This window comes from Erinaceus europaeus, chromosome 2 (genome assembly GCF_950295315.1).
Source record: "Erinaceus europaeus chromosome 2, mEriEur2.1, whole genome shotgun sequence".
Taxonomy (NCBI): domain Eukaryota; kingdom Metazoa; phylum Chordata; class Mammalia; order Eulipotyphla; family Erinaceidae; genus Erinaceus; species Erinaceus europaeus.
The window spans coordinates 76,264,378-76,277,387 of record NC_080163.1 but is presented as its reverse complement, the minus strand read 5'-3'; the positions used below and the strand labels follow the sequence as shown (position 1 = coordinate 76,277,387).

Here is a 13,010-nt window from a genome sequence, read left to right as displayed (position 1 = left end):
TCTGCGTTGCATCCTGTTCCCACCCTACTGGGCTAGTATATTTATAAGGACAAGATTGTTTGTAGTTTTTAGTTTAGCTTAGCTTGGTATAGATTGCGCTGCATCCTGCATGAATAAAGAGATACTGCGTACGACCCAGCCATGAGTCCCGGGTCGTCTGTTACCCACCCGTGAAGCCAGCCCAGTGAAAACAACACTCACCTATAGGGAGAAAGCTTCACAAGTGGTGAAGCAAGGCTGTAGGTGTCTCTCTTTCTTTCTCTACCTCTTCCTCCCCTCTCAATTTCTCTCTGTCTCTATCCTATATAAATAGGTAATATAATTTAAAAATAATAAAAGTGATACCAATTATTTTTGTTGTTTGTTTTTTAATAAGCCTTAAGAAAGATTTAGTGTGCAGGGGAGGTAGCTTACCCAGTAGAATGCAGAACTTGCATGCATAAGGGTCTGAGTTTGTTGCCCTACACTGCCTGTGCTAGAGATGAGTGGTACTCTGATCTCTCTCTGTCTCTGTCTCATATCAAATAATTGTATGTTCCTTTTTGGTTTTCTCTTTCGTAGCATGGAGCAGATCCAACTAAAAAGAATAGAGATGGAAATACGCCTTTAGATTTGGTAAAAGAAGGAGACACAGACATTCAGGATTTACTGAGAGGAGATGCTGCTTTGCTAGATGCTGCCAAGAAAGGCTGCCTGGCAAGAGTACAGAAGCTCTGTACCCCAGAGAATATCAACTGCAGAGACACCCAGGGCAGAAACTCAACACCTCTGCACCTGGCAGGTAAGCATTACCAGTATAGTAGTCTCATTGTCTTCTCTTGGAAACTCAATACAGTATACTAAAAGACAAAGTTGGGTGTGAAGCTTCTTAATTATTTCATAATAGCATTGACTTTTAAAGGAGAAGCATTAAAACTATAATTTTTCCTTGTGATTTGTGTATATGTGTGTGTGTGTGTATATATATGCATATGTATTTCCTTTTATCTTACATTTTATATACTTTGCCCCCCCCCCCTTTTTTTTTGACTCTAATAGCAGGCTACAATAACCTGGAAGTAGCTGAATATCTTCTAGAGCATGGAGCAGATGTTAATGCCCAAGACAAAGGGGGTTTAATTCCTCTTCATAATGCAGCATCCTATGGGGTAAGCATGCTATAGTTCAGGTCTGGAAAACTTCATTTACTACTTTATTAAATGTACACTGTGCATGAAGTAAGAAGAAATAACCTAATTAAACACAACTTTATGCAAAGTGTTTCTAACTATTTAAGGTTTTCTATTAAGGAACACATTTTTTTTTTAATTTCTTCATATTATCTGATAGCTGTTCTTTATCCCTCTGGGAGTGTGGATCAAAGATCTTTATGGTGTGTAGAAGGTGGGAGATCTGGCTTCTGTAATTGCTTCTCTGCTGGACATACATCTCTTTGGCATATGCTCTGAATAAAGGAAAGAACTATATGGTCTTGTTTTAGTATAAGTTACCCTTCTCCCTTAAAGACTGGCAAAAGAACACTGAAAATCGAGATTGGTAATTCAATAAATAGATCACATTGCAATGGATTAGAAATAATATAGGGGAGATAAGAGAAGCAGTATATGTAAAATATTTAGTTGGAAAGTTTGGCAGATAGATGATAGAAATGTCTGTCCTTTAGAAGACTACTAGACTTTATAAAGAAGCTATGAAGAACTATAGGGTAAAGGAGAAAAATGTAGAATTAAAATTTTAGACGTGACAAGAAAAGATGGTATGCAAAATATAGTTGGAAGAATGAAATACTTATTTTTTTATGGAAGAAATATTTGTTAAGTATGAGACTACACGAGAGCCTGGCAGGGTAAGCACAGGTGATGCAAAGTGCAAGGACTGGCATAAGGATCACGGTTCGAGCCCCCAGCTCCCCACCTGCAGGAGAGTCACTTCACAAGCACTGAAGCAGGTCTCCAGGTGTCTGTCTTTCTCTCCCCGCTCTCTGTCTTCCCCTCCTCTCTTCATTTCTCTCTGTCCTATCCAACAACAATAACAACAATAATGACTACAACAATAAAACAACAAGGGCAACAAAAGGGAATAAATTTTAAAAATTAATTTTTAAAAAGTATGAGATTGTAGATAAAGTGGGGAAGAAATTTTAAATCAGGTGGATCTGATAAAACTTTGCCAAATGACCACATGCTTAACTTTTTGTATTCTTTTGTTTTTCTTCAGCACGTGGACATAGCAGCATTACTAATAAAATACAACACTTGCGTAAATGCAACAGATAAGTGGGCATTTACTCCTCTTCATGAAGCAGCCCAGAAAGGAAGAACACAGTTATGTGCTCTGCTTCTGGCACATGGTGCAGATCCAACTATGAAGAACCAAGAAGGTCAGACACCTTTAGATCTGGCAACAGTAAGTCCTTATTTCAAAAGTATTCACTATTGCTTTTTTAAAAATTTATTGGTGATTTAATAGTGATTTATAAAATTCTAAGATTACAGGGCATAATTCTACACCATACCCACCATCAGAATTCTTTTTTCTCCTCCCCTAATGATAACCACATAGTTCTCATGAAGACTTAGAGACAATTTGGTTTTTTTTTTTTTTTTGAAAATTTATGTGTTTTAGTTATCTAAAAGTGTGACATGCATATGCAAGGAAGAAGGGCTTGATAGCTATCTAACTTTAGAGGAGGGCTGTCACTTACTGTGACAGCATTTAGCCTATTACATCTATAAAATTCATGGATAATCTGTCCACATGAAGTGTTTTTCTCCCCCCTCCCCACCTTATTGTGGGGTTTATAGTTTACAATACAGCTGTGACACATAGGTACAACCTCTCATCTCTCCATGATAGATGTCTGCAAGGCACACTCTCCAAACTAGGTCCTTTCTAGCCATTATTCACCAGGATCCCAAAGCCCCTCAATCCCATGCCTTCTCCTTCCCAGAGTCCTTTGCTTTAGTGCAGTGCAACACATCCAGTGCAACTTTATTTTTTCCCTTAATGTTATTCCTTCTTAAATACTTTCCCTTTTATACCTCTTCAGATGCACATTTTTATTGTATTATTAATATACATTAAGTATATGAGCAAAAACTGTAATAAATTATAAACAAAACAGTGTTTTTGAGAACTCCTAAAGAGACTGAAGATCAGCACTCTGAAACCTGTTCTTTAATGGAAATTGATATAGTTTATTAACTTTGTTTAAATCTTTGTTAACATATATCCATTAAATAAATATATAATCAGATATTTTCATACGTAGCACTATTTTGTGTGTTTGTATAGCAAAATCATTTTAGATCTGCTCTCAGCAAACTTCAGGTACATAATAGTTGCTCTCATACAGTACACTGATTTTCCAAAGATCAAATAGATTTTTAAAAATAGTTTCTCTGGGAACCAGGTGGTAGTGCAGTGGGTTAAGCGCACATGATGCAAAGCACAGACTGGCATAGGATCCCAGTTTGAGCCCCCCGGCTCCCCACCTTACAGACAGTGAAGCAGGTCTTCAGGTGTCTATTTTTCTCTCCCTCTCTGTCTTCCCCTCCTCTGTCAATTTCTCTCTGTCCTATCCAAAAACAACAATAATAATAACAATGGCGATAAACAGCAAGGGCAACAAAAGGGGGAAAATATTTTTTAAAAAATATTTTCTCCTATTCTATTAATGGAAGCTACTAGGACTTTTTTTCAGCTATGGGAAATGATAGGACTTATGGGGGACTTGTTAGGAATTCAGAAAACATTTAGTTCTAAGGAAAATTTAACATTTTAAAATATAGTATGGTAGTGTATATGTGTGTGTGTGTGTGTGTTAATTCTTTTTTTTTCTTTTTTAGGCTGATGATATCAGAGCTTTGCTGATAGATGCCATGCCCCCCGAGGCCTTACCTACTTGCTTTAAACCTCAGGCTACTGTAGTGAGTGCCTCTCTGATCTCACCAGCATCCACCCCTTCCTGCCTGTCTGCAGCTAGCAGCATAGACAACCTCACAGGCCCTTTAGCAGAGTTGGCAGTAGGTGGAGCATCCAACACAGGAGATGGTGCAGCAGGTGCAGAAAGGAAGGAAGGAGAAGGCAAGTACACTCTTCAGATATGTATTTAGTTTTATTTATTTATTTATTTTTAATAAATAGATTTGCTTTTTTCTTTCATTTATTTATTTTGGATAGAGACTCAGAAATTAAAAGGAGGGAATAGCAAAGAAGAGAAAAAAGAGACACATGCAGCACTGCTTAACCACTCATGAAGCTTTACCATCCCCTGCAGATGGGGACCAGGGATTTGAATGGGATCTTTACATGTTGTAACGTCTGATTTACCGAATGTGCCACTGCCTGGCACTGATTTGCTTTTTGTTGTTGTTGGTAGATATTGAACACATCACTTACAGACATTCCCTTAGAGGGTCCTTATAAACACTAGCTTATATATAAGAAGTACATTCTTATAAAATGAGTTACTTTGTCTTTAAATTTTTCTTTTTTTTTAATTACCTTTATTTATTTATTGGATAGAGACTGCCAGAAATTGAGAGGGAAGGGGGTGATAGAAAGGGATCAAGACAGAGAGACATCTGTAGCACTGTTTTACCACTTGCAAAGCTTTCCCTCTACAGGTGGGGACTGGGGGCTCAAACCTGGGTCCTTGTGCACTGTAACATGTGTGCTCAACGAGGTCTGCCACCACCCGGCCCCCTTTAAGTTTTTCTTACTGTTACATGTACATACATTCCAGGCATAGAACTGAATTGCATCATTTATTTCTGAAATCACATCAGGGGAAAAGACAGAAATTAAGGAATAAAACTAAAAAATAAATAAAACTGAACCACACCTACAAAATGTGTTTGTTTAGACCAAGTTGATTTCACTATAGGTATAAGTCTCTATACTATAATTGCTGCTTTAAAAAATCCCCTGGTTTTTATTTGTCAAGCAAATTCAGAGATAACATGAAGTATCCAAATGAAATTTATATATATTTGTTATGTAAAGTCATCTGCATAGCCCTTGTTTCTTAAATAATACTCTAGATTGATAATATTCTATCTGTTTTAGTTGCGGGATTGGACATGAATATCAGTCAATTTCTAAAAAGCCTTGGTCTTGAACACCTTCGGGACATCTTTGAAACAGAACAGGTAAGTTCTTAGTAGTTGAGTCTCTTAATTAAATATTAATGCCACTCATTTCTTTACTTTTTTTTTCTCCCTCCTGATAAGCACTATTTTATAACCCACAGCAAATTAGTAAAGTTAGTACCCCAGTTTTTTACATTTGTCCCCCAAATTGTCTAACAGATTATGAGAGTTTTTATTATTTTATTCTGTCTTTATAAGCAATATGGCCTCATGCACTATATCACATTTCAAGAGTTAGGCCATGCAGCTAGGCAGGCAGGTGGCCTAGCAGGCTGAACACAGCATCATGAGGTGCTCTGGATTGATTCAGTCCCTAGCACTGCATATGCTAGAGCTGCACTCTGGTCTGCTCCTCGCTTTCTTCCTCTCACTTTCTCTCTCTCTCTCTATCTCTCTCTCTATCTCTCTATCTCTATCTCTATCTCTCCCCCACACATACATCTCTCATAAAGTAAATAAAACTTTAGACTCTGAAAACATCTTATGGGAATTCTTGCATAATTTTTTATCATTTTCTGAAAAGTACAGGTATTTATTCATCTCATGACATTAGTAATATAACTATAGTCTGCGTTAAAACCAACAAAAACATTTTTATGGTTCCAGGACCTGATGAATGCTTGACTGATTCACCACTGACTTTTTCAAAGATTATCTAATTACTTGCTTATTTTGAGAGTGAAAAAGGCATAAGGTGGTTCCAGGATTGAACCTGTGACCTCTGGTACCTCTGGCATGCAAGCTGATGTACTAGCAAGCTTAGCTATCTCCCTGGTCTACCTTTTCCTCACTCTTTTTACTTTAGATGGGAGTGAGGGGGCTGGGGATGGCGGTGACAGAAAGGAAAAGGCATCATGCATCAATCCACCATCCATGGAATTTCCTCTGGGGCTCAAACCCAGGACATCATTTATGCTAAGACAAACACTGTACCTGTTGAGCTATCTCCTGGTCCTCAGTGAAAAAATGTTCATATTAACTAGAAAACTTTTGATTAAATTTAAAAAAAAAAAAAAAAAAACCTACAAAAGCTAGGGAGATAACTCCCCAGGTAGGGGGCTTCTCTAGCCATGTATGTGATGGAGTTGCTATGGTACCAAAGACATCTCTGTTGTGAATTCTATTTATTTATTTTTACCAGAGCACTGCTCAGTTCTGACTTATGGTGGTGTGGGAGACTGAACCTGGGACTTGAGAGCCTTAGGCATGAAAATCTCTTTGCATAACCATTATGCTATACCCCTACCCTTTCCCTCTCTTTATGTATGTCTCTCAACCTGAATGAAAAAGATTCCCAGAACAGTGAAAACCATGCAAGTACAAAGCCGTAACTCCACAAAGGGAAAGAGCAAAAGGAAAAGGATAGGTTTGGGTTTCTGTTTGGTGGTGAAGAACTGCTATATAGACAACCTAGGTCCTTTCCCACTGTCTTACATCTGGATCCCAACATTTCCCACTTCCTAGCCCTCTCCCTCCCCTTCTTTCCCCTCTCCTCCCCAGAGTCCTTTGCTTTGGTTCAGTACACATCAAAAGTTGGAGAGGTTGGGGTGGTAGGGTGGTAAAGGAACCCTCCTGCACTGCTGGTGGGAATATAAATTGGTCCTACCCTTGTGGAGAGCAGTCTGAAGAACCCTCACAAGGCTAGAAATGGACCTACCCTATGACTGCAATTCCTCTCCTGGGGATATATCCTAAGGAACCACACATACCCATCCAAAGAGATGAGTGTATACCTATGTTAATAGCAGCACAATTTTCAGTTGCCAAAACTTGGAAGCAACTGATTGATTGATTGATTGATTGATTTTTATTGAGGAGTTAATGGTTTAAAATAGTCTTTTTTATTTTTCTCAACACTCCCCACCCCCATCCCGTAGATAGCCACTATAGTTCTCCTACAGTCTTAGATAGGGGTTGACTTTTTTTTTTTTTTTACATTCAGATGTTCAATTCTCTGTATTCCACATATGAGTGAAACCATTCTGTAATTGTCCTTTACCTCCTTACTTGCTTCATTAAGCATAATCTTCTCCAGTTCAATCCACTTTATCCTGAAGGAAACAGTATTATCTTTTTTTATTACTGAGCAGTACTCCATTAAGTATATGTCTCAGAGCTTTTTTACCTAGCCATCTGTTGAAGGGAATCTTGGGGAATATTTTTGCTACTATGAATAAAGACGCTATGAACATGGAAGTGCATATAGCCATTCGAATCAGTGTTAGTATATCTTTGGGGTATTTGCCTAATAGTGGAATTGCTGGATCATAAGGTATTTCCATTTGTATTTGGTTAAGGATTCTCCGTACTGTTCTCCTTAATGGCTGCACCAATTTGCACTCCCACGAGCATTATAGTAGAGTTCCTCTCTCTCCATATCTTCTCCAACACTTACCTTCTCTTAATTTATTGATGGAGCACATTCTTACATGTGTGACGTAGAATCTCAATGTGGCTTTCATATTTTCATATCTCTGGTAATGAGTGACTTTCCGCATTTCCACATATGTCTGTAGGCCATGTGTATCTCCTTTCGGAGAACCATCTTTTTAATTGGGTTCTTTTGTTGTTGTTGAGCTGTATGAGTTCTTTACAGATGTTTGATATAGATGACTTGTCAGAAGTACAGTGTGCAGGTATAATTTCCCATTTGATAGGTTTTTTTAAAAACTTTTATTAGTGATTTAATATTGATTTTAAAAAATTACATGTCAGTGAGAGTATAATTCCGCACTGTTCCCACCACCAGAGTTCTGAATCTTCAATACCTCTATTGCAAGCCACAGCAATTCTCCTAAGGTTGCAGTGTGGGTTAACTATCATCTCTTCAGCTTTCTGTCTACATTTGTACATAATCGTCCCCTTTTTCTTCCAGGTCCAGTCCCTTCCAAGCCACACACAACCCTATTACTATATCCAAATGTCCCTCCCTTTTTCCTCCTCTTTCCAGGGTCCTGATGGAGCTGGAGTTCAGATTCCTTTTATCCTCTTCTTCCTGTCACTTCTCTCCCACTGGGAGTATGGATAAAAAATAGTTTTGGCGGTGCAAAAGGTAGGAATTCTGGCTTCTGTAATTGCCAGAATTCTGCTGGACATGGGCCTTGGCAGGTTGATCCATATTCTGAGCTTATTTTTGTTTGTTTGTTTGTTTTTGTTTTCAGGGTTATCGCTGGTACTCTGTGCCTGCACCGTGAATCTACTGCTTCTGTAGGCCATTTTTCCCATTTTGTTATTTTTGGTGTTACCCTTGTTGTTGTTGTTATTGTTGTCATTGCTATTATTGTTGTTGGATAGGACAGAGAGAAATTGAGAGAGGAGAGGGGAAGACAGAGGGATGGATGAAAGATAGACACCTACAGACCTGCTTCACCACCCTTGAAGTGGACCCACCTTCCCACCCCACCCCTGCTTGATCCTTATGCCTGTGCACTTAACCCGCTGCTCTACCACCACCACCCCTCCCCGCCCACCTGCTTGTTTCTGTTTTTCCCTAGTTGGGTAGAGCCCTGAAGAGGTGAGGTTCCAGGACACATTGGTGAAGTCATCTTCCCAGAGAAGTCAGGATGGAATCGTGATAGTGTCTGCAACTTTGTGTCTGGAAGGTGACAGGGTACAAAGTGAGACAAAATGGTTAATGAACAGGAACTAAAAAGTAGGAACAGAGCAGATGAGATTAAGGATCTCAGGGTGGAAGAAAGCTAGGAAGTCCATTTTAGACATGTTTCTAAGGGCCCACAACTATGGTAGTTTTTGCTTCAATTTGATAACTAATATGAAGTTGAATAAAAATATTGTCTGAGAAAATAGTGCCAGAGTAGAGAACAGGGCTAGAAAATTCAATTTGGGCAAAGAGTAGCTCCCTTTCTTGAAAAAAATCTAAGGATAAGATTAACTGTTTACCTCCACCTCAACCCAAGGCCCATATATATAAATATGTTTAGCACCAGAGCCTGTGTAACCTCTAAGTACCTGTTGTTCTGAGCTTGCAACTCATGGTCACAGCTGGGAACATTGCAGGCTGCACTCATGTTGAGACCAGTCTTCCGCAAGTGTCAGGGCAGGATACCCTAGCTTCCCTTTGGAGACTGGATCAGTCTTATCATCGCTGCTTTGCGGTGAGGGCAGGGTCCTGGGAAGACCCACAAGAGGTCTTATGATGATATTCCTGATGGAAATGACAAGTGGTGGTGGAGAGAGGGATCCATTAGAGTTCTAGGCCCATCATATTTGTGTGGGAATCCAAGGGTTACCTGACTGGGACCCCAGATGATGAGGTGGTATGATATTGGCCATTGACTGAAAGTGAGCCAGTCTCTTGCCTTTATCTAACTTTCATAGTCCTCTCTTTATCTTACGACCTTAGACTTTCTCCCAGTTCTTTCTGATAGTTGAAGTGTCATTTGTTAACCCAACCAGAGTTGGGTTTTTTTGGATCTGTCTTCTTTGGGCCTTTCTACTAGATTGCTAAGCTAATTTGGTCTAAGTTTAATCAATTATAGAATTTATGGTGCCCTTTTTAAGCACTTCTGCTAGGATTCCATCTTTATTAAGTCTTATGTCTGTCTAATCACCAAGGACTATTGAGCATTTTACTTTGAGTTATGTAAGTGTCCCTTGCTTATGTATACCTATAGTCCTGTATCCAGTACTCTAAACCCTAGCCTATATCTAATATCTGTTACTTAGTTAAATGCTGTGTCATCTAATGTGAATGTAGATAGTCCCATATGTTAGGAAAGATCTCACCAGTTTTGAAGAGTTGGGAGGTTCACATCTCAGGCTCGGTATCACTGGCTAAAGTCTATAGTAAGAATTCAGTAACAGCATAATGTGGGATGGCAGCACCAGTAGCAATTTGGTTGAGGTAATTTTTATTGATTTTAGGAGTTTATTGAGTCAGTCCTTCTGACAGTTTAAGGAGATTTCATCTACTTCATTTGTATTCATTGCTTTTCACTAAAGTTGTTTTGAGTGAATGGTTCCATTGAATCTCTTTTCCTAAATATCTCATTTTAATGGGAAAGATACAGAGAGCAAGAAAGAGAGAAGAGGAAAGGAAAGGAAAGAGAAGAGAAGAGAAAAGAGAAAAGAAAAAAAAGAACAGACAGGCACCCCAGAATATCTCCTAAATATCTCATTTTAATGGGAAAGATACAGAGAGGAAGAAAGAGAGAAGAGGAAAGGAAAGGAAAGGAAAGGAAAGGAAAGGAAAGGAAAGGAAAGGAAAGGAAAGGAAAGGAAAGGAAAGGAAAGGAAAGGAAAGGAAAGGAAAGGAAAGGAAAGGAAAAAAAAAAAGAAAAGAAAAGACAGGCACCCCAGAGCGCTGCTCAGCTCTGGCTTATGGTGGTACTGGGGATTGAACCTGGGACCTTAGTGCCTCAGGCATGAGAATCTTTTGAATAACCATAAGCTTTTTCCTCACTTTAACTCTCTCTTTTGCCTAAATAATTTCTATGACCTTTTTTTAGTCACTGTAGCTATTACTTTGCACAGTTCCTTTCCTCCAAGCAAATGATACTGCCTTTCTTTGAACTGTGCTATGTTTGTTTGTCTTCTGTCCTAATTGCCAAGCAGTTTTGATTACATTGTTACTTGACTGGCATTCAGATATAGAGTAATAAATTCTATAACCATTCCTATTATTTATTCATCGAATTTTCCCTTGTTCATTCTATATCAGAGCAGTAATATGTGATGGTCAAGAGGGTTTTGTATTGAGAGAAATGACAGTGCATGCTTTGTACCATTTAATCTGTTTCATTTAAGCCAGAGCCAGTCTGTTTCCTGAGGTTCTTCAATACAGCTTCACTTAAAATGAAGTTTAATGCATTTAGAAAAGAAAAAAAATCAATAATACAGTAAACTGTACATGATTTCCAAGCTGTACTAAAATTGCATCTAGTTAAAAAAAAAATGCCATGATGATTTCTATAATTCTGTCACAAAGACATATATTTCAGAACTGCTGTTTTTTTTTAAATGTTACTGAAAGTTCCTTTGGGTGATGGGAAGTAAATTGCCCATTTTATACAATGGAGCAATTATTTCTTAAATGTCCACTTAGAAGTGATGCCATAAATTATTTCAGAAGAATGGGTGACCTATGGGTTTTACTGAGAACCTTGGGCTCATTATATAAAATTTTATTCTGGCAATAAAAATCAGCAACACTTCAGGCCTAACTTGTAACTTCCTTTATGTGAAAGTGTAGAGAAAACTACTTGTAAATAATTACTTCCATAACAAAATAATTATAATGAGGAAGAGGAGGAGAAGATATAACAAGAAAATGGTCACAACTAATTTACCTGAACTCTCATCAAGGAGTTATCATAACATACATCCTGAGTGAAAACAAAGGTTTAACATTCTCAGTTGAAGAGCAAAAAATTAAGGTTGTTTTATAAAAATCAACTCTCCCAAACTTGTAGATGAACACAAATATCAGAATATTAAGGTGCTATATTTATAGTCTCTTCCTCTCTCATTTAAGCTTGTATGTTTAAAGGGATTTTTATTTTTCAGAGGAAAGAGAATTGGAGGCTAATTGGTAAGGAGGTGCTATGGATGGTTAACAGAGCCAGCATCTTCTGATCTAGAGAATTTCGGTTTATACTCTCAAGAAATGTTTCTTTCCAAGATTTCATCCTGTATGCTCAGAAAACTGCCACTGGGTGGGGGTAGAGTTACAGTTATTTTTAGTCAACAAAAAAATTGTGACTTTTTTTTCAGTCATGCTATTAGCTAACAAATCACCTTCTTCCACATTAAAGTATGACTGAACATTTTAAATCCACCATTTTGTACACAAATAGATTGTATTTTAGTATGTCAAAGATTATTAAATGTTAACTTCTCCAAATTAAAATTCTTTATATAGCTTCTATATAAAATAGTCTACATCTAAGTACTTGTGATAAAAATGTCACAGTTTTCAAACCTCTCTCATGCTTGACTAATTTTAGCACTGGGAAATTCTTCCTTATATGTATTTAAATCCTGCTTATCTAAGACTGCTTCTCTTGCCACATTTTGTTTCATTATGCTGAACTCCTTTCCCTTGGGCCTGCAAGGTTCTAGATACTTGGACCCTGCCAGATACTAGGATCTGTTATTTCCCTATTTTCAGATTACTGCTTTTCTGTCTTCTAGTTTTGTTTCTCCCATTTTTAATTCATCATTGACCAAAAGAAAATTAAGGAGTATTTCAAGACTGCAAAAATATGATAGTCTTATTAAGACAACTTTAAAAAGATTGTCAGTGTGTGCTTATAATGGCATTTCTTAATTTGAGTGGGAAGTATATCATTAAAGACAAATGGAATAGTCAAAGATGGCATAATAGCTTGTGAATCAGACTTTCATACCCAAGCTTTAAATTAGGTCCCTGTTTAAATCCTCAATACTGTAAGCTAACACTGAGTAGTACTGTGGTTGAAACTGAAAAGAAAAGGGAAAAAGAAGACAAAAGGAAGAGTTTTCATCATCTAACCAATAATTAAAGATGTAGCAATCAGCCCGTGAAAATAGTATAGTGATTATGCAAAAAGACTTTCTTTAGCCTTTAAAGACACAGGTTCAATCCCTGACAACACTGTAAGCCAGAGCAGAGTAGTACTCTGGTAGGTAGGCAGGCAGGCAGGAAAGAAGGAAGATGTAACAATTAGTTTTTGTTTTTCAGATTACACTGGATGTGCTGGCTGATATGGGTCATGAGGAGTTGAAAGAAATAGGCATTAATGCATACGGACACCGCCACAAATTAATCAAAGGAGTAGAAAGACTCTTAGGTGGACAACAAGGTAAGCATCAGAGAATAAAAATTAATTTCAGAGATTGGTTATACAAGATAAGTGT

The 13,010-nt window shown here is 37.9% G+C and overlaps 1 protein-coding gene across 1 annotated transcript in view; it reads left to right on the top strand.

Moving 5' to 3' along the window:
* TNKS (tankyrase) overlaps positions 1–13,010 on the top strand; it is a 175,289-nt gene that overhangs the window by 144,682 nt on the left and 17,597 nt on the right. The window contains exons 16-21 of the mRNA XM_007519959.3: positions 562–781; positions 1,039–1,148; positions 2,218–2,406; positions 3,849–4,086; positions 5,071–5,153; positions 12,835–12,955. Coding sequence (XP_007520021.2) covers positions 562–781; positions 1,039–1,148; positions 2,218–2,406; positions 3,849–4,086; positions 5,071–5,153; positions 12,835–12,955 — 961 coding nt within the window. The remainder of the gene's footprint in view (positions 1–561; positions 782–1,038; positions 1,149–2,217; positions 2,407–3,848; positions 4,087–5,070; positions 5,154–12,834; positions 12,956–13,010) is intronic.